This window comes from Myxozyma melibiosi (assembly GCF_037950935.1).
Source record: "Myxozyma melibiosi strain Phaff 52-87 chromosome Unknown BZA70scaffold_1, whole genome shotgun sequence".
In the NCBI taxonomy this organism is placed as follows: domain Eukaryota; kingdom Fungi; phylum Ascomycota; class Lipomycetes; order Lipomycetales; family Lipomycetaceae; genus Myxozyma; species Myxozyma melibiosi.
This window is the reverse complement of record NW_027042915.1, coordinates 1,940,031-1,968,018: the sequence shown is the minus strand read 5'-3', so window position 1 is coordinate 1,968,018 and position 27,988 is coordinate 1,940,031. Positions and strand designations below refer to the sequence as shown.

The window sequence follows — 27,988 nt, the reverse complement described above, 5'->3', positions numbered from 1 at the left end:
TTCCCCCCCTTCTTTACTCAATCAATTTTATCAATTTTTTCTTCATCCGAGTTATCGCAGACCTTTTCTCGGGCCGCGGACTGCGTTCGGCCGAGTCTCAGCGGGGCTTATCTTTGATTCATAACTCCCTCAAGTCTTATCTCTGGCGATACCGTCCGGCGGATTCGGTATACTTGACGCTCTCTTGAAAACTACATCTGCACAAAAAGGACAAACACTCATATCCCTAGTAAGGACATCGCCACTAATGAAGTGCAACTGTCACTTCTCTAGCCTAAAAAAAGCCCTTCAGCGCCCAGCGCCACCAGAGACTCACGTCATTGCAAAGCATTCGTCAGTGGCTGCCCGGTGGCTGCTCCTAGTTTCTCAACTAAACACTCAGCGGCGCAATGCTCACGAGTCCGTATGAACAAAAGAGAGTTGCGCGCTAAATCAAGAGATAAGGAGAAGGTGCTGTGCTTCTTCCGTGCGGTTTATCCGAGCGATTATCGTCGCATTGGCAGGGAGCTGGTCTGTGGTACCCTGGAGATGAGGTCAATCCAGCTGGCCCCGACCTCGAGACCTCGGCTGGGCTGCGAAGTCTGGCAGGGCGGCGGGAAAGGCCACTTGCCTACAGTAGGGTTGTCATAAGCTTCGTCGGCAATCTGATTTATCATGCTGTGTAGAGCTGGTTGGGGTCGGACTTGATCTTGTGCGCAGTTCTTTCGGCCTGGATGGCAAGACTCGCGCAGACTAAAAGTCCAGTTGGCCTTGACGGTAACTGAAGCGTAGGTACTCTACTCTAGTAGCTCCGTGTTTGACTCAGAGCTCGTCTCGTAGACATCCCGCGCCAGCCGCGATCTCCTTCTCATCCTAGCGTGAAGCTGACATCGTCAACCGCAGACCTTAGGTAAGTATCCTGTTGATCTATGTCAGGCCATCTATTTCCTCGCCAGCAGTCTCTGCCGCCGATGCCGACCTAGCCTGCTGCCAGCTAGACGACCGACGTTCTGACTCACGCGTGGAGAGTGGCGATAACGTCTGAAAATCTCATGCATTTCGCATTGTTTATTTGAGACAGATACAGGGTCGTTCCTGCCAAGGCACCAAACACGTTCTTATTTTCCAATCAATAAATAAGTAGTTGACAAGCATCCGCCGGAAGCGCGAGACAACCTCGGCAGTACAAAGCCCCCGGTTGCTGTTGGTGAGTCCCCCTAATTGAGATTGGAGAGCTCTCGCGCGCAGCATGCAGCCCCCACTACCCCCACGACCCCTCCCCCTCACTTCTCACAATAATTTCCGGCTGCCTGTCTGCGGAGTGTGCTGTCTTGTACATAACGTGCATGGTGTAGGTATGATTTTACGAGACTCCTGTGGCAATTGGGTTGGCGCGATAGAAGAATTTATACCAGCTACGGTGTATCAATGACTGCTTTATGTGATTGAGCTACGATGGATCAATAACTTCCTATGTGAATACACATTCAATTGTAAGTCTATAAAGTGTATAATCTAATTGTACTGTAAAGAAGAACCGTAAATAATTTACTGGCCGAAAGCCTTGTCGAAGTCGACCAAAGTGACACGGTACTTGACGTCGTTGTCGTGGCACTTCTGGAGGGCCTTGGAGCATCCCTCCTCGCTGATAGGGATGGTCTCAACCCAGGGTCTGACGCCCTTCTCGACAGCCAAGTCCATCATCTCGAGAACCTCCTTCTTGCTTCCGATGTGGGTGGCGCCGATGTAGACACCGTTGGAGAGCAAGGACATGGGGTTGATGACGTATCCCTCACCCTCGGGCAGACCGACGTTGACAAAGTGGCCGTGGACCTTGAGGAGCGAGAGGTAAGAGCCAATGTCGAAGTTGGACGAGGAGTTGGCGCAGCAGACAATCATGTCGAGCTTCTTCTTGAGAGGAGCAGCCCAGTTCTCGTTAGCGGTGGCGACGAAGACATCAGCGCCGAGCTTAATGGCGTCCTCCTTCTTCGCGTCGGTACGCGAGAAGACGTAGACCTCAGCACCGAGAGCCTTGGCCCACTGGATACCAAAGTGGCCGAGACCTCCGATTCCGATGATGCCGACCTTCTTGCCGGGGCCGCAGCCGTTGCGCTTGAGGGGCGAGTAGGTAGTCAAACCGGCGCACATCATGGGAGCGACGAGGTGGCTCTCGAGCGCGTCAGGAATGGGGAAGGTGAACTGCTCGTGCGAGCGAATGTGCGAGGCGTAACCTCCCTGGGTGACGTTGCCGTCGGATCCATCGTGGTAGCCGACGGGGTAGGTGCTGCCGTAGGTGTCAATCCAGGTGTTGCAGTACTGCTCGCTGCCGTTCTTGCAGTCGTCGCACGATCCGCAGGAGCCGATCTGGGCGCCGACACCGACGCGGTCACCGACCTTGATGGACTCGACATCGTCACCGACCTTGACGGCAGTGCCGACAATCTCGTGGCCGACAATCAAGGGAAGAGGGGTCTTGCCCCATCCACCGGTGATGGTGTGGACATCAGAGCCGCAGACACCGCAGGCCTCGATCTTGATGTCGATGTCCTTGGGGCCAAAAGGCTTAGGCTTGTACTGTAATTGCACGATTGTTAGCACCTTGGTCTGTATCTGGCGGATGCCACGTATCCTTCGTCACGCCCATCACCAGCTTAGCTCCGCGCGAAAGAGAGACTTACCTCGAAAGCCTTGGGCTTGTTCCACTCCTCGTAGGAGTAGCCAGCGAATCCTTGGAAAGTATCAGGGTAAACCATTGTGTGATGTATGTGAGAGAAGATTGATTGATCTGAGGAGAGAGAAAGAAGAAAGAAGAGAAAAAATTTATAGGCAAGAAGGGCCGGACTTTATCGCTAAGATCTCATTGAATGGCGGTTGGCGCGCTAAGTTCAGGCGGAAGGGCAGCGGGCCTCAGAGCCGCCCGCCGCCCGGGCGTTACTTTTCTGTGACTTGGTTTGTGATTTGCCAAAACCCGAGCGCGCTATGATACGCGTGTAAATTCTGACGTAGGATGGTTGAGATTGCACCGAGTAGTTGATGTTTACAGTTGTTCTTTTGGTGTTTTATTACAGATAAATAATAGTGGCGGAATTCGGTATGTATGTCTCGGAGTTTTTAATTATGTGTTTGTTTTCTTATCGGTTAAGAAACCTAATGATAACAATAACATCACTGATTTATTTATTTAATCCGCTCAATATAGTCGATTCATGTGAAAGTCGCCACGTATTCAGAGATTTTGCTGCTTTGAGCTGCTTGGCCTGCAGTAGAACTCGTCTTCTTCTGTGCAATCATCTCGCTCAGAGATCCTTCAGTATCATGAATGCATAAGAAAGGACAAGCAAGAGAATATCAACCAATCTATAGACCTCGGAAGCAGTGCGGCTTGTGACTCTGCTGCTTTTCGGCCCGGCCATAGCTATCCAGCAGGTCAAGGTCAACCCAGTTCCTGCAGAAGTTGTTGTTGACATCTTTCCCGACTTCCTCGCACCTGAAACGGGCGGACGAGCAGCAAGGAACCGAGCAGAAAATGAAATTACTGCGTCCAAAAAGAAAAGCAAAAGTGAAACAAAAAAAGAAACTCCGACCAAGATAGAGATTCGTCTCTTCGTTTGAGTTTGGGCGGTTTTAGTCCTCTGGTGGAGGCCTGGCGGTGTTTGCCCCCCTAAGCATCTCAATCCCTTCTTGCCTATGTGATTGTATAGATTATGTTTTTGATCATAAACAGCACAGTACATTGATAAAAAACCTGAACTGAAAAGGGGTGAAAACCACTCAGGAATCCCATTTTCTCAGCAGCGTATAAGCGCAGTTATGACGTCAGCTATCATTGAAACCCAGGGGTCAGTTTCCTTCCTTCCCTTCTCTTAGCTTCCGTTTCGCAGTTTTGGTTGTTTGTGACTCTGTGAATTCCGTCTCGTTTCTTCGCCGTGGAAATTAAAAATCTGAACCTGCGCACTGTCTGTCGGTTGGGTGGCCTTGGCTGCACGCAGGAACTGTGCTCTTTGCTGACTGGCGGCTCACAGAGAGGCTTTTGCTAGCTATCTTTATCGATGCAGGTCTTTTATTGGAGGTGTCATATGCTGACTGTGAATGTGATAATGGTTATATAATACTTTTCAATTTTGTAAACAAGCAACCATCTAAAAGCACAACCGTACACCACACAAACCCAGCAATGGAAACCAAAACTAAATAAATCTATAACTCCCATGCGACAAAGCGGCCAAATCACTCAATTTCAGCTGCCCACCGGTGCTCCACCTCCCCGGTGAAAATCTCAGTCAACCACTTCTTGATAGTCTGCGCGTAACTCTTAGACTTGCCGTTACTCTCCAACGGGACCTTGATATCCCGACCGTCGACGCCCAATTCAGCAACCGGAGCAACGAAGAACGCAGTGCCGCACGCAAACGCCTCGATCAATCGTCCTTCCTCGTGCGCCTTGACTACCTCGTCGATGCCGAAATCGCGCTCGATGACCTCGAGGGACTCGCACGCGAGCCGCTCGCGCGCCAGCTCGAGAACGCTGCGTCTCGTGACGCCGTCGAGGATAGTACCGTTGCTCAACGGAGCGGTCACGATCTCGGTCTTTCCTGCGGGAGTAGACCACACGACGAAGAAGTTCGCCGCGCCAGCTTCGGTCACGAGCCGGCGCTCGGGATCAAAGAGCCAGAGAATCTGATCATATCCATGCTTTGCGGCCGCGCTCATCGGGCGCATTGTCGGGCCGTAATTGCCACCGACCTTGGCGGCGCCGAATCCACCGGGCCAGGCGCGCACAGCTTGCTCGGGAGACGAGGCAAGGAGACGGAGGGGCTTGCTGTTGTAAGCGGGGATGCGCGACGCGATGATCAAGAACATCGCGTCCGAGGGCGTGGCGACGCCGAGCTGCGGAGTGGTGCCGATCATGATCGGGCGGAGGTAGAGGAAGTCATGGTCATCTTCATCGGCCATCTCGACTTCACCTTCCCATGCCAAGAACCGCTTCTCGATCTGCACAAACTTGAGAAGCAACTTGACAAACTCCTCGTCGCTGAACGAAGGCAGCGCGATGCGGTCGCACGACTTGTTCATACGACGGGCATTGAGATCGGGTCTAAAAATATGCACCTTTCCCGTCTTCTTGTTGCGCCACGCCTTCAAGCCTTCGAAGCACTCGGTACCATAATGCAAGACCGAGCACGCGGGATCAAGCGGGAGCGGCGCGTAGGGAATGATTGCGGGCGCGCTCCAGCCGGTCTTGACATTCCAGTTCGCCTGCAGCATGTGATCCGTCATCTTCATCATCAGAGTCCGGGGATCAGTGAACTGCGTGGGGTTCTGGTTGAAGCTGATGGTCAGGTCATCAGCGTAGAAAGAGACATGGGAGTCTGCGACGGGGGCAGAGGTTTGAGTGATAGACGGGGTCATCTTGAACGAGAGTAATTGATATCAAAAGGATATAGCGAAAGCAAGTGAATGTCAGAGCACACAGAGTACACAGCACAAAATCTCAGAGCAGACAGACGGAACAGACGAGTTCACTTTATAGACCTGGGGTGAGTATTATATTTCATGAGAATGAAAGAAATTTCGTGTTTTCGGTCGCCGCCAATTGCCGACAGCAGAAGAGGTAGGTGGGGCTGAGCGCCGGACGACGCCGATACCGGCACCCAGTGGCGACTATTGTTCTCTTCCCACTACTCTTCCAATCTGTCAGACAGTCAAATTTTTTCTCCGCGGGTGCTGTGAATGACTATCACTCGCGGCAATCTAATCAAGAAAATATTTTTCACCTGCGTTTTCTTGTTTGCATTCCTCTTGTTTTCTGTAGACAAGCCAACTTTGGGCCCCGCCGTCGGGGAATCGGGATCATCGATGACCCGTCCGTGCGGCTCTTAAACGCCCTCCGCCGTCAAAGTCGCAGCCACCCGCCAAAGATCGCCCTTCGTTCTTTCAATTGCTCATACCTTGCTCCACAGCACAATTACACTCCAACAATTATAGTACTCAATGGCGAGAAATTGTAAACCTGTCTCTCTTTTCTAGAAGAGGAAGATAGACTTATCTTATCAGTCACGGCTGCGATATCGGTCGCGGTTAATCTTCACTACTCGCTCGGCCGAAGTACAAACAAAAATGATCTACGCGCCGCCCAACTCCGAGGACCGAAGAAGAGCGGAGAGCGATTAGGAAAAGTTGCGTCCCGGGCGTTTGAACCTACTTATTGCTCCTCTTTTCGATTCTGCTGCGTAATCCAAAGTATCGGGTCGTGGTCGAAATCTAGTGTAGATAAGAAGTCGGCTTCTTGTGGTCATTGCGGAGTAATCTGAAGACTCATCAGACACGGCCGCTCTACACTCCCAGCCAGCAGCCCTCTTTCTTATCTATATCCGCTACATTCAGTGCCTACCAATCAAACACGCAAACGCATTCTGCTGCTTTTAAAATATACTGTGTAAATGTATGGATATATAGATTGATATCTGAATACACTAAATGAGTAAAAAAGAAAAAAAAAGAGATAACATTGTAATGGCTGAAACTAAAATGTGCCATTTTGGAAGCGAGAAAGTGACAGATGGATCAAAGAGCTTTTTTGCTTTGTTATGTTTTTTTTGCATTGAACAAAGGCTGAGCTCGACCGAGCATACACACAACAAGAGCTGCACAGCTGCAGTCTCGTTATTTTCACACAAACAAAGAAGTAGAAAAATATGATAGAGGAGAGTGTGAGAGCAGAGAAGGGGAGATGAATGACGTATATCTTTCGGGATATATGTCCTTGGAAAATTTGGAAAAAGGCGGTGATTGACTGAAAGAAAATAAAGATATGGAAGACAAAGCAAAGGTCTTTCGCCGTTTCTGTCATCTGTAGCAAGCGCTCATAACAGCCTTTCCCACCTCTGGCAATGGTATCAGAATAGCACTCTCGAGCCTGGACCCCACGTTCCTACCCTAATATACAAGAGGCCGCATTGTCATACTGATTCGGTGCTTTGGAATCGAATTCTAAAGCTCTACTCAGTCTGAACAGGGGCCTGCGGAACCGGGGCTTGCACGTGTGGAGGCTGAGGACCCTGGTCGGGGTAGTTGTACTGTCGATGCGCATTCGGCTGTGGCGGAGGAGGCGCCGGCATGTTGCCAGCCATAGGGTGCACCATCATCTGAGGTCCTCCTTGCGGCATGGACATTGGTGGACCACGCATCATATGCACTGTAGAAATTATATATTGTTAGAAAGGCACCAAAACGAGATCGTAGCTAGAAGAAGACTTACTTGGAGGCTGCTGGTACATCCCACCGTTTCCACCGTTGAAGTTACCCTGTTGACTACCATTGGGCATCATCATAGCAGCCTGATGGCTGTTTCGCCCGGGAGAACCATATCCTGCGGGCGCCATCTGCGGCGAGCCCATGTAGGGATACCCTTGGTGCTGCATGAACTGCTGAGACGGTGGTGGTCCATTGCCCATAAATCCAGGAGGCATGGCCCCATTCGGTCCCGGGCCTGGCCTATAGAAAAAGGGTGGCTGCTGGCCATACATCACAGGAGGCACGAAGCCGGGCCCATGCATCATCTGCTGTGCTGCAACGCTGGGAGACGTGATCGGAGGCGACGCACCTGCAAAGACAGCAGCACGACCTGGCTCGTCAAAAATCGGCGGCGGAGGTACGAATGGCGATCCCGGACCGCTAACTGAAGGAGAGGCATGTCCAGATGGGAGAGTGGGAACACCACGAGGGGAGAACGCCGCGGGCGCTGGAGGCGGGATTCCAATAACTCTCGCGCTGCTCACAGGATCGGGCTGCGTGAACATCTCGATATGTGAGATTTCTTTGGTATCATCCAGGACCCATGTAGGCGCTGACATATAAGCCCTTGGTAAAACAAAAGGCTCGGATCCCTTGTATTCATTTTTCAGCGTCAAAAACGGATTGAAGTCAGCAAGCACGCTGGCGCGATTGGCCGGTGGCTTCCATTGCGCCGAAAAGAACGTGGAGCTTTCTTGCTGTGGTGGTTGCATTGCCTTGTTGGCCATGCGTGGCGTACCGCTCGCCGATGCGGAAGCGATCGAAGGTGATGTTGAAGGTGCCCGAGCAGCAAATGAGGGGGTAAAACTGGAAGCAAACGGGTTGGGCTTGAACTCATGCGCGTTGACATTGAGCTTCGTTGATGCAAGAGACGGAGAGGTTTTGGGCGCAGCTGATGACGGAGGGGGCAGTGCTGGAGAGGCAGGTTTTGGCTCTTCTTTCTTGTTCTGAGAAGTCGGAGCTTCTTCCTTCTGCTTCTGGGTAGCAGCCAACCGAGCGCTAAGAGGTGGCGCCGGCGAGGAGCCCTTGGGAGTCGCTACTCCAGCATCAGATCCAGTTTGTGCCATAGCTGCAGACGAAAGAGGCCGTTTGGCATCAGGCTGCTTCGAGTTCTCAACTGATCTGTTGATAATCTCTTCCTGCTTCGCCTTGTCCTTTGCCAGAATAGGAATCAAGTCAGGAGGTACAGGAGTATACAGCTTGAAGCTCTCTGAAAAGGCTCTCAGGTCTGAAATCTTGCCCTCTTGGATTCGCTGATGCTTCTTCTGGGTACTGCGCTCCTTCTCGCCATGAACGAAATCTTTGAACACGCCAACCAACTGCTGGTTGTCGAACTTGGGCACAGCGGCGACCTTAGAATCCGAGGAGTTTGCTGCCTTCGCATCGTCCGCTATAGTCGCGGACTTGGGAGCAGCAGCCACAGTCGCAGAAGTATTTGTTTCGATCGATGGCTTCTCCTTTGGCGGTGCCGGATCCTTTCTGATCAAACCAGCGATTGCCTCAGCCGCAGCAGCCTTTCGCGAAGCGGGAATAAAGGGCTTGATTGATGCTAGTGTTGATGCAGCCTTTGGAACAGATCCTGACGACTGACTGGTGATCTTGCTTGATATAATAGCAGCATCGACTGGAGCAGGGGTGGAGGTTTGCTGGGGAGCCGGCTGTGTCTCCTTAGCTGGCTCTTGCGGGCTCGGCTTGGGATCAGATTTCAGAGCTTCCGCCATCGACTTTTGTCTGAGCGCTGGAGGGGTGTACTTGTTCGAATCAGACTGCAAGTTGCTCAGCTGAGCCTTATCGCGGACAACGCCGGAGTACTTGTCCTCCTCGTCAGCACCAGAGTCATCAATCGCAACACCTCTCTCTTCGGCCAAATGCACGTTTCCGTTGTGCGATTGGCTTTCGATTTCTCTGGCAATGCGCTCAGCCTCGGCAAGTCGCTCCTGGTACTGTGGATGGGACTTGTCGACTTTAGTCGTGTAGAGAAGCTCATCAAAAGTTGACTGGACGCCAAAGAGTTTCTCGTTGACGGCAAACTGATCCCATCCTCCACTTTTGTTTGAAAGGTCATCAAGAGATTCGCCCAGGGGGATGGATTCATCAGGAGTCCAAGGCTGCAGCTCTCGCTGTTTGATTTCGCCTCCTCGAGCAGAGATGTCGGTGTCTGTTCTGAAAGCTAAACGGAAAAAAGTAGGTGTTAGATATGACGCAGTGAGAAGGCGACAGCCGGCGACTAAATAGGGGGCTCATACTAGATTGTGACTCTGTGATATTGACTTCCATGATTTTGATATCCAGCAGGTCCTTCGGCTGGATGACCAAGGTGCTTATGACTGCGTCCTTTGCCTTGTCGTCGAGCTCCTCTCCGGGCGGGGCGGCAATCTTACGAGCGAACCGCACGACAACTCCGACGTCTCCTTGGGTGTGTGCAGCAGAAAGAATTCCCGAGTATCGCGCACCTGTGCGCACTGTCGCAACGACCGAACTTCCCTAGATCATGGAAAATGTTTAGCAAGAGTGGTCGGTACAAATCTCCGTCAAATTCTACTTACAACGGCACGAATGAGTAGATATAGCAGTCTGTCGTAAAGGTGACGGTCAGACGCGTCCGGATCAGTGGCAGGCGACCGGCGACCGTTGTTATTCGAGTAAGCACCACCTCGCGCATTGGGGTATTGATTATTTCCGCCAGGATGGTTATTCCATGGTCTAGATCCTCGTCTGCAAGCCAGAGTAAGCAACAGAAAGCAGCAGAACAAACAAACAGCAAAAAGCATACCTTTGATTCTGAGGCCCGTCGTTTGCGGGCGATCCTACATTCCGCCGTTGAGGGCCGTTCCCTGTGCCCCGCATACCCTGCGACATGTGTCCGCCGCGTTGATTTTGAGAGTTATTGGGAGGTGGAGGTCCGGTTCGGGAAGAAGGGTTCACAGTGCCGGCACTGTCGACAGCTGTGGTCATTACTTTAGATCGGCCTGATTCGAAAACAACCGACCGAGAGAGAAAGATAAGCGTAGAGCAGACAAGCTAGACTGGAGGGGGTAACTTGAGTGCGGAGAGACTGGGCTGCAATGCTGGTGATGTAATTTTCGTGCAACTCAGATTACGCTCGTTGACAACCAAGCAAAACGTATTCAATGATCTGCTGACGGCTGAACGACAGGAATTGATCCGCAAGCAAACTTGATTGAAATTAAATCAGTCAAGCCAGAGAAGAAGAAATGATCTCTAAATATAAGAAAAAGAAAAGGTTAGAGTGGATCAAGAATCGGACGTAGTTCCAACAAAGCAAATCCAAACACGAACCAGAGCGTGCTTCGACAAAGTAACCGATCTGCTTGCTGAACAGATAAATCACACCGAATATCAACGACTATTTCCAAAACCACAAAGCTAATTGGGCTCAGTAATAATCAACAAAGACCTGGTGGCGAAACGCAAGGCCTTAGTGGTGACTGTTTGACGATGAGGTTGGGATAAGAAGAAATTTCCGATGAAATCCTAATGATGAGGGGAAGAAAGCAGTGGGCCACAAATAAACCCGCACCACAATGAGAAGCCGGTATTCTAACTTAACAAGCAGACCCTGCGAGAATATGCACGCACGAGTGTGAGTGATGTGGGGAGGAGGGGAAGAAGGGAGGGCAGAGAGGGAATCAGGGATCAGATAGAGGGATATCTGTTTGCACGAGATAGGTCACGATTTTAATGAGAAGATCGCGAGCCGAGATTTTGCTGAACAAACAGCGTACGGCGTAGCTGTGCTGCAGTTGATGTAATTGAGGCTGCAAGTGTGAAGCTACGATGCATTTGAGTTTAGCCTGATGCCTTAATCTACTTGCTCTTTGTATTCTAGCGGCATTAATCCTACCTGCATGGCACAGGACCCTCTATCTATCCAAAGAGCGATATTGACAATTTGAAAATGAACATCAATCACTCATTTATATACAAATAATGTAATTGTTCGGGGCACAGTACTGCATCCACAAAGTTGGGCATGCATACAGTGATAGTAGAGCACACTGCAGGGGGGATTCGCTGCCCTAGTGTCGTCCTCCCCAATCAATACTCCATCCGCCTTGCGCACATATGCTAGTGCGTACGTGTCGTTATCTACATTGTCCTCACAAGCACTATCAAGCAGCTCTTGGGCAGCAGCTCCAAAGGCGATATCTATAAATACAGTACGAAAACAATTCGAACACTATCGCGAACGCACTTTGCCGTAAATGATCGTGAAATTAGAACTATTATTGCTTCTTCATTAAAAATACTCCATGCCTACTCCTCTCCAATTTTACCAGCCATCGCCCCATCCGTCGTCGGGGTCGTCGAGACCAGTATCCATAAATTTAGATCCCTTCTTCTGCTCCTTGTGCGCGGCTATAGAGTGCGACTTTGCTCCCGTAGCTGTCTTCTTGACCGTACTGGTAGCAGACCGCGCGCTCGAGGAGAGCGTGCTCGGCTTACTGCTAGCCGGCACTCTCGTAGAAGCAGTCGACGCTGCGACAGTCCGAGCTGGCGCAGCTTTAGCTGGCGCTGGCTTCGATGCGGTGATGGTGCGCGCGGGCTTCACAGTATCGAAGCTGGCCCAGTCATCGTCTTCATCATCCGCTGCCTTGTCGGCCGCCTTGCCGTTGGTCGTCGAGTGGTCACCGTCCAGGTCGCCCCATCCAAAGTCATCGTCGTCATCTGCCTCTTCCGGCTCGAATTTAGCACTCGAGCTTCCAAACCCGAGCGAGGAAGCAGACGAAGACGGACGAGTGACGGATGAGCCGGGACTGAGCAGTCCACTTCCGTTCTTGACATGTCCAGAACCAGAAGACTCGCTTGAGGCTCGGGGAAGAGGCACTCCATGATCTGGCTCGCCGGTCTCGTCGTTTACCAAGCGCTTGGCGAGACCGTTAATCGCTCCCCAGCCACCCCAGGAAGACTCGCTAGTAGTCTCAGCGCCTTCTGTCTGATCCGACGGCTTTGGTGTCGCCGCGCCCGAGTTCGGCGCCGAAGACAGCGGTTGAGTCGAGCCCGCGTCCGGCATCGCCGCCGCGTGGCTGTTGACCTTTCCAAGATAGATTTCGAGCGTCTTGTGTGCCTGTGTCCGCACGATCTTCTCCTTGTCCAGCAAACTGGGGCAAATTGCCGGGAGAAGTTTGAAACAGCAGTCCTCAGGAGTGAAGATATCGACCGTGACCGCCAACGCCATCAGAGCAGCGTTGCGAGCATGCACAAAGGGATCCTTGAGAGACCTTGTGAATGCCGTAGTCAACACGCGCGACCGCGTATGAGGACCGAGATTATGCGCAATTTTTCCTAGGCAGACCGTGGTATTTGTTCTGATTCCGGGTTGCTCGTCGTTCTGTGTTCGAGCCAGACTTCGCAGGAGATCGTTGTTGATATTTCGATCGGAAAGCTTAGGCACGAAAATCAGCACCGACTTCACGGTCTGCTCTCTGATCGCCGGCGCAAGGTCGGAGAATCCGGTCAGCACTTCAGGAAAGATCTTGTCGTTTATAATCTTGTTTGGCACCTTCTCGATGTACTTTGGAAGATTTTCAAGAAGCGCGATTCGAACAGTCCGATCAGGTGAGGAATAAAGCTTGACAATAGTCGGCGTGACAGTGGTCTGAAACTCTTCCTGCTCCATATTTTGCGCGATATCGAGCATCAGCAGAAACAGCTTCGGTCCGCCGCTTCCAAACTCGATGCAACTGACAATCTGCGGCAAAACCTTCAATCGCAGGTAGTTTGGCGGGAACTTAGACTTGACGCGGTTGAAATCTCGCACGAACGCGTCGCGCTCGGACTCGTTCTGCACGTTCAGGTTGTCGACGTTCTCGGATAGGTGGATCATGTCTGTTCTGAAGAAGCCACCGCCGGGGGTGACTTTGCTGTCTTCCTTTCCTACATCGATGAGCTGCTTGACGCTTGCGCGCTGCCGGGGATTGGCTTGTACTAGCTTCTTGAAGGCGCCAAAAAGCTCGGCGGGAATCTGCTTTCGAGTAGATGAATGTAGCTGATCTGCAGTTGAGAATCGGCCATTGAAAATCTCAAAGATCAAGACGCCAAAGAGATAAGAGTCGACCAGGTGGTGAGGTTGTCTAAATAATAATGCACGGTCAGAGTATTGTTAAATATATATAAGGACAGAGCTCAGCACTGACTTTTTCAAAATTTCCCATCCGCCTTTATTAACCTCCGGCGCCGCGAACCGCCGAGAATCAGGAACAAGCCCACCAAAAGTATAAATCACAGGTTCGTCTTCCTTCGTAGACGTCAGAAGCTCAAAGCCTGAAAGTTTCCACTCGCCGCTATCAGAGATGAATATCGACGATTGCCGGATATTTCCGTGGATCGAGGACGCGTCGACGTTGATGAATTTCACGGTGTTCTGGAGAGGATGGTGAGCACGCTGCGTTTACTTACCGGTTCAAAAACAGACGTGACTTACTGCAACCTGGTAGAGACCCCATTTGATTGTCTCGCCGTTCATAAGTTCTCGGTTCTGAAGCACGACGTCGAGGGGAACAACAGACTCGGTAGCAATCAGAATCGATTGCTCGCTCTATAATAGTCTCAGTACGGCACTCACACGCATTTTTAAAAGCTCTCACTGACCTCGTATGTATCAAGCACTTTGATAATACCCGGGAACCGCATGGTGCGCAGCTTTTTCATCGCGTTCCGCGCAAGTGGTAGCCGGCTTCGCTGGGTGTTGATGTCAAACTCGAACACGCAGCACGCCTGACTATCGCTCTATACATGACTATTAGTACCCGCATCGTCATAGCTTATGCATGTATCAATCCCCGCGTAGCATCACACTCGCGTCGCGGTCAAGATACAAATCTCCACACGGCCATGTAAGAGACCCGATATATGAAGAAGACCCCTGCAAGACCGCCTAAGCAACAAAAACAACTTACACGACGCGTAGCATGATAAAGATTCCATATAGTATCATTCTGGAACTCAATTTTCTCTCCCAGGGTATACGGGAATGCTGAGTTTGCTTTTGCAGCGATTGATGCGATTGTCGACTTGAGAAAGTCCATTGTGCCGAATATCTAGACGGACTGGTACGCGCGCGTAAAGACCTTTCCAAGGAACCAAACAAACAAAAAACAAAGACTGCGAGAATAAAATGCAAGAAACGAGCTATAACCGAGAGGCTTGCGGAATACACAACAATAGCCGGGGTTTGTTATTGTCCTGCTTATCGTGAGCTTCATAGGCCAGGACTCGAGAGGCGGTTGATATTGAGCGGCGCGTCGATTGAAGTTAAAAATAATTGACAGGAGGCGCTCACTACACGTGAATTCAGGTCCGGAAACAGAATCTGCATCTGCGTCTGCATCTGCACAGCTTCCTGCAAGAAGAATACCGCAACTGGTAGGTTTTGTAGTGGATTGGTATTCGATACCAAGACCGGGCTGTATGATTTGGTAGTCTTGACACTCTGCGAAGGGGACAATCAACCACTATAATTCATTTTTTCTGCGGAACGACCGCCACTACTGCAGTACGAAGCTGTCAGAATATGACTAGAGTCTGCACAGCTTTAATTCGTCTTTGATGTATTGTGTATTTCAAGTTTTTATACATTAATGATACAATAAGAAAAACAAAGGCACCTGCCCCTAAAATCCAACCTCAACAACGATTAACCCCAGATCATATAAAACTAATAAAGTTGACAAACAGAAATACTGTGCAAAAAGAAGCGTAGCGTTATTAACAGTTATAGAAGAAAAGAAAAATTATAATAATTCGGAGTATCCAAGATATTACAAAAAGCAAATCAAAAAATAATTAGAGCAATGATGGAACTGAAGTACACCGCCTCGCTGTAGCCGAATGAGAAAAACCGTATGAAAGAAATGAGGAAAAAGTGACATGGATGTGCACAAGACAATAAAACTTTTCCAGCCTGCTCGTGATAATGTTTAGGCAATGACAACATGAATGGAAACGATAAAGGAAGAAAGGATGGAGATGAAGGTTGCGACGATCAAAAGTCGTTGCCAAGAGCATCGATGCTGACCATCTCACCCTCCTTGAACGGAGGAAGTCCGAGGTAGGGGCATCCATCGCACCGAAAAGCGTCACCGAGAGAGCAGTTTCCACATGAGCCAGTCTTTCCGGGAACAGTGAAGTCGATCTCGGCAGTGTCGTCGAAGGAAAGCTGTACAACATTGGCTTGGTTCTGCCGCCGTCTTTCCTCTTCTTGAAGCTCAAGTTCTTTCAGGCCGCAAGTGCAGTCCTTGCACGCTTTCCGGCGTCGCTTGCCGGATGGTTGACAGGCGGTGGGGATCTTGATGGTGTCGGGGAGGTCGCCGTCTAGCAGCGCGTCTTCGTCGATGATGTCGTCGTCGTCGTCCACGTCGTTAAATGAGAATCCGTCGTCAACGTCGACGGTCCATGGCTCGGCAGCAGCTCTCTTGGGAGAGGCGATCGAGGATGCAGAGGACGAAGTTGTTGAAGCGGCAGATAGAGCGGGTGATGAGACGGACGAGTCGGGGGTTTTGTGGGATGCTAGTGATGCGTTTGGCCTGCTAAAGAGACTGACGGCTCCATTTGCAGTTTTCTCCGCGGGACTTCTCCGCTTGAGCAGAACGACTTTCTGAGGCTCGGGTTTGGTCCAAACGGAGTTTTCATCGCTACCAGACACCAGAAATCCATTCATGATCGCGTCCATGTTCTGGGAAGAAGAAACGCCTTCGACCTTGCCACCAGGTATAATCGCATCTGCGAGGAGTGCCACCACGGCAGTCGGTAGCTTTGTGCCGGACGGAGCGACGCGGATACCGGTGTAATGCGCCTTTGGGAGAGAGACGGCCTCCGAGGCGAGACGGTCAATCATCTGATGGGACACGGGCTGGACCATTTCAGCGGTAATCTGGGATACCCGCTGGGGGTCTGATGCCAGGGAGGGGTGGGTGAGGAGCAGGGTAGGCATTTTGAGATGAGGGAAGTTGTCGAATGAACCAGTAAGATAAACGCAAAGACTTTTATGAGTATGAGACAAGTATGCAGCGAGAAGAAGGAAGCAGAGTGTGTGAGGAAGCGGAGATGGGGAAGGTGGGCAAAATATAATCTGGAAATCAAGAACAGTGAAAAGCGCCAGCAGAGGAGAAGAAAAAACCTTAAACAAGGCTGTCCGGGTGTTTGTCAGCGGGATGCGTTTGTAAGCAGCTGTTTTGGTGCCGATATCGCTCCTCGGGCACGTGACAGATCTCTACACCCAATGGCCCAGCAGGCAATTCAAAGACACTGGTTTGTGCCGCCAATCATCCGGACTGCAATTCAGCGCCTGCTGACGCGCATGGATCTCTGCTGCTGCCCTGACTACGACTATCTAGCGGCTGCAATTGTCATCTCGCTTCTTCTCTTGGTGTCAGCCGGCGGGCCTGAGAGCTAGGGCCCGCGAGTCTGGCCGAGCAGCGATGGTTCTGCTCGGCGTTCTCCTGTTATCTGCTGTTGCTGTATTGTTGATGTATATCTCGACTAACTATTGCGCTTGCGTGTGTCTGCACTCTTTATACCGACAGATATACTGACGGATGACCTTGAATTGGCAGAGAATGCTGTTTTAGAGAGACGAGATGTCAGCTGTTTTCTACATCTGCCAATATCACTTCCGTAAACGGGAATACTCTCGATCGAATAATATAATTATCGCTTCCCAACAGATTATGTAAGATATCAAATACAAAAGAGGGGAACAGACCAGAGAAAGACACGGTCCGAGAAATAAACACGAAGCCGAACGTTGCTCGCTGCTGTGAAGTCATCTGACCCAAAACAGCTCGTTGATTGCCCCGGTCATCAGCAGCAGCAATGCTCAGTTTCTCGGCATCTCGCATTCGCATTCTCGGTGACGTGTGGTTGATCGTGCATCGGCCGGGAATTCACATATCACATAGTTGATCGTGTATCAGCCCTAAAACAGCTGTGTTCACTACTGAAGCAGATCGTGAGTCTGCTCATCTTTAGATTGGTACAGCTTCCATGAAGTCCTCGGTTAACAACCCCAGTCAGTTGCCCGAAAGACCAGCTAAATAGCCACCAAGCCGATTGAATAGAGCAAAAGAGTTATCTGATCGAGGAACCAAGCAATTGAGTTTGTTTATTAATTCCCCGAGGCGATCGGGAGTCAAGTTTGGAAGCGGCAGAAGCGGCATTCGATCGATTGTTTACGTGTCTTGAGGGGTTTTCAAGTAACAGCACCCGCCTTCTCCCAACACATCGAGTCTTGAAACTCCCTGGAACGAAATGACCACGTGGATGGAACATACCAGGGCCCGCACGTGCTTAATTGCCTATTCTCGCCTAGGAATCATTCTTGTTGTGAGATTGATGTTGCATTTCAGTTGCTATACTAATAATTATAAAAACATTGCGATGGGTTCAGGTCAATTGACCTGCCCACACGATACTCCGATGATGTCCAATTTCCAATACGCCTTTAATCATAATAACACTTGTACGCCCTTGAGCTGTCGGCATGAACGCCATATGAAGCATAGCAACGATAAAACAAATAAACAAATAGTGGTCCGCAAGTGAAGAGATATGCGGCCGCGCAACAAATGCCGACTTTATGAATATCTACACAAGGTCACCGAGTATATACAGCTACCAAACTACACCGGTGAACTGCATAGGAGGTAGAGATGCGGGATCAGTCCTCGATCTCGTCGACGGCCTCGTCGAAGATCGGGTCTCGCTCGAAGGACGGCTTCTTGAATGAGCCGTTGCCTCCGTTCGAGTTGGACCGACGCCGTTGTATAGAAGGTTGGAAGTTGTATTCGTCCTCAACGTCAGCGAGCTCGTCGCCTTCGCGGCCCCTGTCGATAGCAGATGGTTAGCAGCTGCATGCTGGTGTGCGGCGGCCGTTGGGAGTTCTGAACGCCACAATCCTCCCAAGCGACCAGGAGATAAGAGGAAGAAGACTTACCAATTGCCCTTGCCGGCGCCGTTCTTCTTCGTCTTGTAGGGAGACGAGTAGCCGGGGGTGGACTTGCCAAAGAGGCGCGGGAGGGCGGCGTCCTCGTGGGGCAGAGAGTTGGAGCGGATGGTGCGGGTCATGATAGCGATGGGAGAGAGAAGATGCGAGCGCTAAAGAGCAGTAGAGAAGCGATTGAGTCCAATTGAGTCAATTGAAGAGAGATGTGGAAGCCTGTCTGGTGAGAAGGAAGAAGAGAAGGAGAGGAGGGCACGCGAGCCTCTATATATATTCGGGGAGGAGAAGCGGTTTCGGTCGCTTTCCATTGCGTGCTCGATCGAGGACGGGATCGGAGCCTGGCTCGACTCCGCCGCTGGGAGATCACACGACGGCCCGCACCAGCCACCGGCCCAGCCACCAGCCACCAGCCCCGCGAGCCCGCCCGCCCTGTAAACATGAGTCATTGACGTCAGAGTGGCTCAGCCCTTTCCCTTCTCGGTCTCCCCATCGCTCTCCCAACGCCCAATTCAGGCTGCCAGCTGACCGCGCGCAGCCGACCGGCACGCTGCGGCCTGGATGCAGCTCGGGGCCGTGAGAAGCAATTGATCGCAGACAGACTGGGCTGGATTGGCAGTGGCTGCTCGCGGGATCTGGGCAATTGAGCAATTAAGCAGTCTGCGAATCGAGCAATCGCGCCCCAGGACGACGTCAATGATGGTGAAATCAGCCATCCCCAAAAGTCACGTCGCCGTTGCAGCAGCAGTAAACAAAGTGAAACTCAGCGTTTGCCAGTCCCGTCCCGTTCCAGAAATGTGAGCAGACCGCTCCAGGTCGTCTCCACCGAAAACGATGTAAGAGTCAACGATAACACCATCGGCTGACCAGACACCCGTCCTCGGAGACTTTCATAGTCTCCTATTATCACACCTTCACTAGGGCCTTTGTTTACGCCATCTCTGTCCCGGATTCATCTATCGTCGCCAGCTGGCACATACCTTTATGATCGAGAAAGGAATAATCATAATAATAATAAAAACAGTTTAAAAAAACTAAATATTACAAGTCTTGTCTTCCTCGATTTAGAGCTCGTCCACCCGGGCACTGGACTGGAGTGGAGTGGGGCCTACCGTGTGTGCCTTGCGCCTTATCGCGCTTTCATCCCAACCGCGAGCCTAAAACTACGCACCGCAGGGACCGCAAATCCCCGAGTCCCGTTCACATCCTCCCACCCAGCTAATTAACGTCGTCCCCTGCTGCCACGTCGCTCGCGTGCGCGCTACCTCCCATCACCTTCTTTGTTGTCTTATCTTTCTCCGATTGCGCGTGCGTCTTCGTTCCGCTGCCCCTGTGTCGCGCTCCCGATCCCTTCTCGACAAAGTACCAGCTCTCGTCCTTGTCGGACTCGCTCTTCTGTACAATCGACCGCGCGTACTCCATATCCCGATAAATCGTCTTAATCGCGGTCTTGACGCCATTCTCCGCCCGAATGTGCTCGCCCACCAACCTCGCCTTTGCAACTATCCGCTCGTTGTGAGTCGCTTCCCACAGCGCCTTTGCGAAATGCCGCACCGTAAGCTTCTTCAGATGGATTCCCGCACCCAGATCCTCGACCCGGCCCGCGTAGAAAAACTGGTCGCCAAAGAACGGCTTGATCACAGTCGGCAGGCCAGCGCGCAAACTGGCGCCCGTAGATCCCGCTCCTCCGTGATGCACTGCGGCATCGATCTGCGGGAATAGCCAATCGTGCGGTGCAGCCTTGATCTGGAACACTTCCGGCGGAAGCGGCACCTCGGGCTCGTGTGCATTAGCAGAGTTCAGTCGATCTGACCATCCCTTTGACAGGATGCAGCGCACATCTGACTGCAGCACCGATTCCACCACCGCGCGCGTAAGCTCCTTCGGCTGCGCGACAACAATCGAACCAAAGCCAACGTACACAAGCTTCTTGCCGTCCGTTCGCGCCTTCTCCATAAACGCAACCAACGCCGGATCAGGCTCGTACTTGCTACCGCCCTCATCCAAGAACCAGTATCCAGTCACTTTGATCCAGTCGGGGAAATCGAGCGGCGGCGGAACAACAGTAGGCGAAAAGTTGTACAGAAACGGCACGCGCTGCGCTTGCATCTTATCCAGATTCGTGCGCCCGAGATTCAGCGTCTCTGTCCGCCACTTATTCACCTGTCCCGAGATGCCCTTCCAAAACACGTTATCAAACATCACATACGTCAGATAATTGTACGATCCTCCCATTTTCTGGTCTGGCACCGCAAACGCGTGCGGGTACGCCCGAGTTCTAGTCCACGGCATCGTGAACGCTCTGAAATACGGGATCTGCAACGCTTCCGCGATATGAATTCCAGCCATCGCTGACGGCGACTCAATCAGTACATCTGCATCTTGACACGCCACCCAGGATGTCTCCAAGAGCTCCTTGATCCAGCCTCTGAAACTCGACGCGGCTTCTCTCAAGAACGAGTACGTAAACATGCCGTGCTCGACTCCCAATCGCATCAGCTCCGCAGGATTTCCAGCGACAGATTTGAACCCAATGCCGTACCCCTCGACCCAGTCTTTGAATTCATCGTGTGTAGCAATAGTGCAATCGTGACCCTCGTTTATCAATCCCTTCGCCAAAGCAATGTACGGCTGAACATCTCCTCGCGATCCAATCGTCAAACACACAAACTTGAGCTTCTTGGCCGGCTTCGCAATCATCATGCTTTCTTCAGGAGAGGTAGACTCAAATATCACCGGTGTGCCATCTTCAATCAGCTCTTGGGTTGGTACAGGAGGCAACTTTCCCTTTGAGTGTCTCTGCGCCCTCATCAGCGCTGCTTCCTCCTTTGTCATCTTCGACTCTGGCTTGTCATCCTCCGGCGCTTTATTCCGGAGCGCATCAAGCTGCCGCAGTAAAGTCACCGCACAGTCATCGCGATTATCAGACGATCGGAATTCAAAAAACACTTCCTCGTGGCCATGAATTATAACCACAAGTCCAGCATATCCAAATCGGAAACCTTGCTTCTTCTCCACATTCTCAATGTCCGAGTGTGGAAGAATCATCTAAATAAGTTAGTATAACTTTGGTAAAACTAAAGATAAAAAAGCACTCCTACCTTAGTCTTTGTCCCAGGAAGCAAGCTTCTGAAGCAAAAATGCTCAGATCCCAAGTACAGCTTTCCGTACAACGGAATCGCACGATGCAGATATCCGTAAAAACTAGCAATCAGCTTCTCATCCTCCGGAAGCGCAAAGTGCGCTCTAAACCGATCCGCACTCTCTTTCTCGGCCTCGATGTTCGCAGTTGCCTCGTCTTTCGAGATGTTCATGCTATCTCCTTCGAGCATCGCTCCTCCGTGCCCGTCGAAATGCTTTGAGTTTCCGACCCACATCTCGGTAACTTTGTCGACATATCCCGACGGGTTCGGAATCACGTTTGGAATCACGTTCGGAATCATGCTCTGCACCTTCCGGCCTCCTTTCTTCACCCAATCCGACCACCCTTCATTTCCGGGCTTCTTAGCGGCCTTGCTACCCGTCGCGGGGTCAAATGGCGGCGAAGACTGCGCAGACGCAGAGCCAACGTCGACGATATCCTCCGACGTGTCTGTCGACGAGTTGACCTCTTCAGCAGGCGAAGGCGGCAAGGATGCCGGCGCGGACACGGGTTCGGCAGGCGGATGCGGCAACGAAATGACAGATGAGGAGTGCACGAGATTGCGCATCTTACTTACGACGCGCAGCGGACTCGAGTTCCGATGGGGGAGGCCGACACCAGAGTCGACCGAGAGCGACGAGCTAGAAGGATCGGGTGACCGTCCTCGAAGAGACAGAAGTCGCGATGTACTTCTCGGCGAGCGCGACCGGAGACTGTCGACGTGCGAGAGATGGCCGCCAGATAGCCGGCGATGGTGATCGTGGCGCTGCTCAGTAGTATCCAAAATCGATTCACGAGGATGGCGATCAAGAAGTACAGAGGCCGCCATCTTCTCGTTATCACTGTCGTCGTCGCCATCGCTTGAGGCGGCCAAAGCAGAGGCGCCCGTCGGCTGCTGATAAGGCATAACATTCTCTCTCAAAGCCTTCAACGCTTCTTCGCCATCGTGAAAGAAGGTGAAAAAGTAGTCATCGATCGCGTACATTTCTCCTCCGTCAACGTCGACAACCTTGATCTTAATTGTATCCGCAAACTCCATGAACGGGCTCTCCTCGAGATCCAGCACATTCTCAGACGGAATCACAATCTTGACCGAGTCGCCCTCATTCTGCGCCCGGAAAATCGCTTGCTGGATCGAGCTGACCCATTCTTGGGCACTCACAAACGAGTCGGCGCGGAAATGGTATTTCTTGGTCTGCGTGACGATGGTGAACGAGACTGGATCGGCACCCGCTTCCTTGAGTGTCAAATTTGGCTTCGAGAGCTCAACCGAGAGTGCGTAGCGGAGATCAATACTGCCGACTGGGAAGTAGAGCTCGGACGCGGAGTTGAAGTAAGAGAAGACGTTATCCTTGACGACACACCAGAAGCGAGAATAGCGGCCAGGCGAGTGAAGTTTGCGGCTCAAAGTGCCAGATTTGAAAGTTGTGTGCTGATATCAAATTAGTTGCTGAGCTTATCAGGAGAGAGATATCATAGAGATCGCTTACAGTCTTTTGAGGAATGTATGCAAAGAATGCAATGTGCTTTGCTGTGATAAACATATGTCCTTGAAGCAAGATACTCTTGAGCAGATAGCAGGGAAATTCTAAAAGGATGTCAGTCTTTCTGCCATTTCCCTAAAGTTCTCTATGCAGCACAACTCACCATGAAGAACCTCTTCTTTCTTCTTATATCCGAATACAGTCATGAGCTTCTCAGCCAGCGCACTCGAGTGCAGCGAGTCAACAGAATGCAGCGATGCCGAGCTCTCCAAACTTTCGTCTTCATGCGCCGACGTCTCGGTCTTGACTCCGGTAAGCGTCGTCAGCGACCCGACAGATTTGATCGGCTCCAGCGTTGGGAATGTGCGGGATCCGTCATCGTCGGCTCGCAGATTCGCTGAAGCTCTGTTCATAAGAAACGAAGAGGCCAGCGGTTGCTGGTTGCGCGAGCCCTGCATGCTGCTATCTTTATCTTTGCGCTCTTTTGGCGCACTACTGGTATCATGATCAGTCACAGTAATTGAGACGTTGCTCTCGCTGTCAGCCGGGCTTAAATCGTCGCCCTCGGCTTCATCGTCAGCGTCATCCATTTCCTCGTCGTCATCGTAGTCGTCATCGTCGAGCTCCGGCTCCTCGGTCTCGTGGTCATCGTCGTCACCGCCAGAAGCCATCCGACTGAACCTGGCTTTCGAAGCAGCAGAAATGAAAGAAAACACCGAAGTTCCCAGGCCCGTTGCCTGCGCTACATCGACAGATGACGACCGCGCATGGCTCGATGCGCCGGACCGGCGACCGCGTCGCTCTCTGAACGTTCGAAGACCACCAGGCACTCCGAGAGTCTGCGCCATCAATCCAGGCACGTCATCGTCGTCGTCTCCGGATTCGTTGCCGCCGTCGTCGTCCGCGATGGCGTCTTCGCTGACCGTGGCATCGTCAGATGAGCGGCCGCTCTTACTTGAGAGGCGGGGTAGATGCTGCGAGAGCGACGAGACGCTGAGGCGGCCTGTGTTTGCTGCTTTGCTCGCGTGAGATTTGTATGATCCGGATGAGGACTTGTGGCTGCTAGACCGGGCCGGCGAAAGCGAGGACACTGAAAATCGAGATCGGGAAGATGGGGAAGCGGGAGGCTGGGTCGACGGTGCGTCTTTCTGTCCCGCCGGAGTCTCTGCTGGAGACGAGTCGTCCGCCATTGTGATAGCAGGAACTGGAAGTAGAGGACTTCTCTGCTCAGTCTACCTGTCGTGTGAGACCGAGAGAATGATCAAAGTAGGTCAGAGAGGCCTATTCTACAATATGTGCTGGTCAACGTAATCTGCGCTTTCTGCGGATGGCGGCGCGATGATGGGTTAGCCGCGCTCTCCCACACCCTCTAATCTCACTAAACCGGTGCACAGAGCACGGAGTCTACATAGTGATTTGCGGGTGTCCCTTACCCCATCTTTCTGCTTACTAATCTGCAATTGGTTGATTACTTCATATCTGACTACTAATTTTATCATGAATATTAGTCATGAGAGTGCCTTTGAATCTCGGTTTCAGGTCCGGTAAAGCAGGCACAAACTCTAACAGCCATATGCTGCGTCTCCGGACCCTTTCGTTTGGCATCAGCCCGCAATTAAAGCAATGGGAAGATATCACCGAATGGCGGTAGTCGCAGCAGAGGAGGAGAACGAGTTATAACGGTCCTGACGCAATTGGCGGAGCTGAGCGCAACACGACGACCGACCGATCATCGGCCAAGCCTTGCCTCGGCATGCGGGAGTCTGCAGTCGCCGACAGCCGTCTGTGCTTGCACGCACCGCGCTCGGAGGTTCTACTGGAGGGCTGATTGAGCGTAGCGGAGATTTGAGAGTGTGATGACAATCCGAGCTACTGACTCGGTCGAGAGCTCTATGCTTTCGGAGTTGAAATTGCGATAACAAGCAATTCTCTGAAAATGGTTGATAGGAACAAAAGATGCGCCACAAAACTTTTAATCTCACGATCATGCGAAACCAGCGCAGAGCGCCATTGTGATCATGACAAGAAAGTGGGAGTTTTGCAATGATAATCAATAAGATCTGGAGACAATTACTTGTATTGGCAAATTCGAGCCTGCTCGATGCGCAAAGGACACCATAAAAACCAGAAAACCTCCCAGAACGACAACTAACGACAAAAACACCCGAGAATATCCCGATAACCCAATAAATACAAACAGACGAAATCGCCCAAATTGGACCAACTATTCACCGTAACCGTTCTCATTCTGCGCCGCGGAGTTCGAAGACAAAGAATCAGCAGAAGACGCTGAGCTCTGAGCTTTATCCACCACCGCCCACCAATCCCACAGATCCTCCAAGCTCTGCACGTTCTCGGCCCCGAACCCGCGGTCTCTCGCCCAGCGGTGGCCGTAGTCGTCGCCGATAACGTAGAGCGCTGCGCCGATGATGTCGGCCAGTCTTGTGAGACAGCGCCAGCGCGCAAAGGCGGTGTTTTTGAATTTCACTGCGACGAGGCAGGCTTTGTAGATGGTGGGATGGCGCAGCGGGTGCTCGGTGACCGAGATGCGGTCGAAAGAGCCGTTTGTCACTTTTCCCAGAACGAAGAGGCCGACTACGGCGGCGTAGAGGAGCTGGATGATTGTTGTCGGGGTCAAGGTCGTGTTGAGTTTTATCGGGCCTTCAGTTTGTGTTTGCTGTGAGGTCGTCGAAGTCGAATGCAAGGACGCAGTAGTGAATTCGCCAAGCGAAGGCGACAGAAAGTCGTCTCGCTGCTGCGGGTGATGCTTCTGATGACGCTTAGGAAGATTTCCTGGGTTGAGATCAGGCGCGCTACTGCTCGCGATATCCGGATGCTCAGCCTCCCATTCCTCCAACATATCGTCAGCAGTATATCCAGCCGGCACATCCACCGATCTCGGCCGTAACAGCAACCTAGCGATATCCGACAACGCAATCAAGTCGCGCATGAACTCTGGCGCTTTCGGTCTCCTAATCCTATGGTCTCCTGCCGCAACCACGGTCGGCGAACCTGAAAACACATAGAGCCAAATATCTTCACAGACAAGTGTCCACCACAGGTACTCGGTCATTGACCGGTCCTCGCCCTGGTCGTCACCCTGCATGTCCCGCGGATCGTCCCTTCCAGCTGCTCGATTCCAGCCGAGCGCTGTCGCCATTCGCACCGCAGTCACATGCCATATCCCAGAAGAGTGGTCTTCTATCCTCAACGCAAGCAGCGCGAGCGCCTGTACGTTTTGCGGGATGGGGGCGGTCATGGGGGACTTTGTCGCGATGTAGGAGTATATCGATCGTCGTACTTCTTCGAGATCGGATTCCGGTGCGCCGGCCAGCAGCGCACCGATATATCGCATGCTGCACGTCAGAAACACTCGCGACGAATGCACAGACGAGTTGAACCACATAGGCGAGACGATTGGACAGCAGGGCAGGAACGTGGTTTGGAAAATCTGTAGGTAGTCCTCGCTCGGATTCGACTGATCATCCTGCCCTGTTCGGAGATACGACGACACTCCTCGCGTTTCCACGACCGGCAGGACAAAAGTGCAGTCGCGGTTCAGCTTCGAACATCGCCAGCACTTGCTCGACGACGAGATTGGGGATGACGAGGCAGCGGGTGGATCTTCGCATCTGTCGAGCTCGAGTTAGAATACGGCGAAAATTTGTGCCTTCCCGCCGACGTTGAGTTGTCCCCGCACCAGCTACACACGCGCCTGGAAGATGAGAAGACACGATCGTGCTCGAGATGCTTACCTTGTACGCGCTTTGCGGCATTGGTCGCACGCGCGTGTCTTCTTTGTTCGCTTGTGCTGGACAGAGGGGGGCGCCATGGTCCTGGAAGCAGCTTATATCATTATTTTCACGTGCAAATGACGACGCCTAGGGTGTGCGACCGAGAAGCGTGCTCTTGGTTGACTCTAGCTTGCCGGATAAATCTTAAAAATTGTCAGCCGGCGCCTGATAGTCTCCTCGAATCTCTAATTGTTATCAGTTGACAGTTTGGTAATACAAAGAAGGCATGGCCATCGAAAAAAAATTATGACCCGGTGGGTGCTCTTGAGTATCCGCAGAAGCCGGAGTACACTATACGAATTAAACTATAAAGACTACGGAATAACATAGTTGCGTTCCTTCGGGCTCACTAACGGCGGTTTAGTGCAAACTCTGAATCGCAGATTTGCGTCTAATTCGCCTCTGACTGCCCGTCTCAGTCCAAGCCGCCGCTGCCTGCTCGCCGTCTGTCTGGCTACTGGCTGCTGCGGCAGCAGAATGTCGCTCACAACAACGCTTTGCCGGCTTCTTTCGCCACTCAGCTCTGAGATCTTTGTTATATTATATCTCACACCCTGAATAAGATAGAATAATGCTATTGTAGCCTGAGAGCATAAATATATTAAAAAATGTGCACAGAAAGGGAAACAATGAGTCCTTCTATCAATACCGCTATCAGTTCATGTTAATCACCTGGCCCGTTTGATTAAGGGAGACAAATCTGCCCACCCTCCGGTCTGAGACAAGCCTAGGTGCAGCGCGCGAATAAGAAAATAGCAATTGCCCTGATAACAAATTAGCATACAGTCGGCGGCTCCCCACGGGACACTGCTAAAGTGCAGGGTCTGGTCAATTTTGCGAATTGTAAACCAAAACTAATTGATATAACAGAATGTCTCGTGTGCCGAGATGCAAAATTTTCGCTTTATGTCGCGATTTCATTACAGCTGAACGGCTATCAAAGCTAGACGGGTACAGAACAGAGAGGGGAGCTTAGTCCCATTTTGACAGTCTTAGTCGTGAGTGATATTTGTGTGCAGCCAATACCATCTTCTGACGTAGTACTCAGTCCAGGCTCAAAATAAACAGCCAACCCCTCCAATCTGAACAGGTCTAACCCTTCCTTCTCCCGCTCGCCCCCTCCCATCATTATCACATCTGACCAGATTTTCACCGCGGTTGTTGTAGTGGCAAGTGACATCGGAGGTCAAGATCGCATCGATTTTCCAAGAATTTTTATCAGTCGAGATTAATAGCAACGCCCGAAGAATTTTCCGACGACCACACGCGTTGAGTTTGGTCCGAAAAGCTTAAATGTGAGCGTTCGCCGCAGGCCTGCGCAGAGCCCGAACCCTACTGT

General features: G+C 51.7%; 8 protein-coding genes across 8 annotated transcripts; all 8 read right to left on the bottom strand.

Annotated features, from left to right (window-relative positions):
* Window positions 1-1,444: 1,444 nt before the first annotated feature.
* Window positions 1,445-3,039, bottom strand: BZA70DRAFT_272283 (chaperonin 10-like protein). The gene is made up of 2 exons (XM_064911629.1): window positions 2,658-3,039; window positions 1,445-2,553 (listed from the first exon to the last, which is right to left on the bottom strand). The coding sequence occupies exons 1-2, from the start codon at window positions 2,730-2,732 to the stop codon at window positions 1,528-1,530; spliced, it is 1,101 nt and encodes a 366-aa protein (XP_064770853.1). The 5' UTR covers window positions 2,733-3,039; the 3' UTR covers window positions 1,445-1,527.
* Window positions 3,040-4,206: 1,167 nt separating this feature from the next.
* On the bottom strand, window positions 4,207-5,388 carry BZA70DRAFT_298359 (aminotransferase; the record flags this gene model as incomplete). The annotated part of the gene is made up of 1 exon (XM_064914603.1): window positions 4,207-5,388. One exon carries the CDS (start codon window positions 5,386-5,388, stop codon window positions 4,207-4,209), a length of 1,182 nt encoding a protein of 393 aa, XP_064770852.1.
* Window positions 5,389-6,977: 1,589 nt separating this feature from the next.
* BZA70DRAFT_287159 (uncharacterized protein) lies at window positions 6,978-10,131 on the bottom strand (the record flags this gene model as incomplete). The annotated part of the gene is made up of 5 exons (XM_064913926.1): window positions 6,978-7,174; window positions 7,238-9,442; window positions 9,519-9,756; window positions 9,819-9,987; window positions 10,046-10,131. The coding sequence occupies 5 exons, from the start codon at window positions 10,129-10,131 to the stop codon at window positions 6,978-6,980; spliced, it is 2,895 nt and encodes a 964-aa protein (XP_064770851.1).
* Window positions 10,132-11,491: 1,360 nt separating this feature from the next.
* BZA70DRAFT_308626 (armadillo-type protein) lies at window positions 11,492-14,578 on the bottom strand. The gene is made up of 5 exons (XM_064914860.1): window positions 14,193-14,578; window positions 13,885-14,022; window positions 13,718-13,831; window positions 13,431-13,657; window positions 11,492-13,367 (listed from the first exon to the last, which is right to left on the bottom strand). Exons 1-5 carry the CDS (start codon window positions 14,319-14,321, stop codon window positions 11,567-11,569), a joined length of 2,409 nt encoding a protein of 802 aa, XP_064770850.1. The 5' UTR covers window positions 14,322-14,578; the 3' UTR covers window positions 11,492-11,566.
* Window positions 14,579-14,823: 245 nt separating this feature from the next.
* On the bottom strand, window positions 14,824-16,350 carry BZA70DRAFT_272278 (uncharacterized protein). The gene has a single exon (XM_064911628.1). The coding sequence runs from the start codon at window positions 16,223-16,225 to the stop codon at window positions 15,278-15,280; it is 948 nt and encodes a 315-aa protein (XP_064770849.1). The 5' UTR covers window positions 16,226-16,350; the 3' UTR covers window positions 14,824-15,277.
* A 1,242-nt stretch (window positions 16,351-17,592) lies between these two features.
* On the bottom strand, window positions 17,593-18,459 carry BZA70DRAFT_272273 (uncharacterized protein). The gene is made up of 2 exons (XM_064911627.1): window positions 18,227-18,459; window positions 17,593-18,116 (listed from the first exon to the last, which is right to left on the bottom strand). The coding sequence occupies exons 1-2, from the start codon at window positions 18,355-18,357 to the stop codon at window positions 17,951-17,953; spliced, it is 297 nt and encodes a 98-aa protein (XP_064770848.1). The 5' UTR covers window positions 18,358-18,459; the 3' UTR covers window positions 17,593-17,950.
* Window positions 18,460-19,270: 811 nt separating this feature from the next.
* On the bottom strand, window positions 19,271-24,345 carry BZA70DRAFT_272268 (uncharacterized protein). The gene is made up of 4 exons (XM_064911625.1): window positions 23,019-24,345; window positions 22,862-22,959; window positions 21,331-22,803; window positions 19,271-21,277 (listed from the first exon to the last, which is right to left on the bottom strand). Exons 1-4 carry the CDS (start codon window positions 24,043-24,045, stop codon window positions 19,448-19,450), a joined length of 4,428 nt encoding a protein of 1,475 aa, XP_064770847.1. The 5' UTR covers window positions 24,046-24,345; the 3' UTR covers window positions 19,271-19,447.
* A 734-nt stretch (window positions 24,346-25,079) lies between these two features.
* BZA70DRAFT_265157 (uncharacterized protein) lies at window positions 25,080-26,687 on the bottom strand (the record flags this gene model as incomplete). The annotated part of the gene is made up of 2 exons (XM_064910949.1): window positions 25,080-26,487; window positions 26,611-26,687. The coding sequence occupies 2 exons, from the start codon at window positions 26,685-26,687 to the stop codon at window positions 25,080-25,082; spliced, it is 1,485 nt and encodes a 494-aa protein (XP_064770846.1).
* Window positions 26,688-27,988: the final 1,301 nt, after the last annotated feature.

Coding starts and splice junctions, on each gene's coding strand:
- BZA70DRAFT_272283 (XM_064911629.1), bottom strand. CDS start 2,732: ATGGTTTACCCTGATACTTTCCAAGGATTCGCTGGCTACTCCTACGAG. Junction 2,554..2,657: donor ACAAGCCCAAGGCTTTCGAG/GTAAGTCTCTCT, acceptor GTGCAATTACAG/TACAAGCCTAAGCCTTTTGG.
- BZA70DRAFT_308626 (XM_064914860.1), bottom strand. CDS start 14,321: ATGGACTTTCTCAAGTCGACAATCGCATCAATCGCTGCAAAAGCAAAC. Junction 14,023..14,192: donor TTTATCATGCTACGCGTCGT/GTAAGTTGTTTT, acceptor AGTCATGTATAG/AGCGATAGTCAGGCGTGCTG. Junction 13,832..13,884: donor AAGTGCTTGATACATACGAG/GTCAGTGAGAGC, acceptor AGACTATTATAG/AGCGAGCAATCGATTCTGAT.
- BZA70DRAFT_272278 (XM_064911628.1), bottom strand. CDS start 16,225: ATGCCTACCCTGCTCCTCACCCACCCCTCCCTGGCATCAGACCCCCAG.
- BZA70DRAFT_272273 (XM_064911627.1), bottom strand. CDS start 18,357: ATGACCCGCACCATCCGCTCCAACTCTCTGCCCCACGAGGACGCCGCC. Junction 18,117..18,226: donor GGCGCCGGCAAGGGCAATTG/GTAAGTCTTCTT, acceptor TGCTATCGACAG/GGGCCGCGAAGGCGACGAGC.
- BZA70DRAFT_272268 (XM_064911625.1), bottom strand. CDS start 24,045: ATGGCGGACGACTCGTCTCCAGCAGAGACTCCGGCGGGACAGAAAGAC. Junction 22,804..22,861: donor CATACATTCCTCAAAAGACT/GTAAGCGATCTC, acceptor ATTTGATATCAG/CACACAACTTTCAAATCTGG. Junction 21,278..21,330: donor TTCCTGGGACAAAGACTAAG/GTAGGAGTGCTT, acceptor TAACTTATTTAG/ATGATTCTTCCACACTCGGA.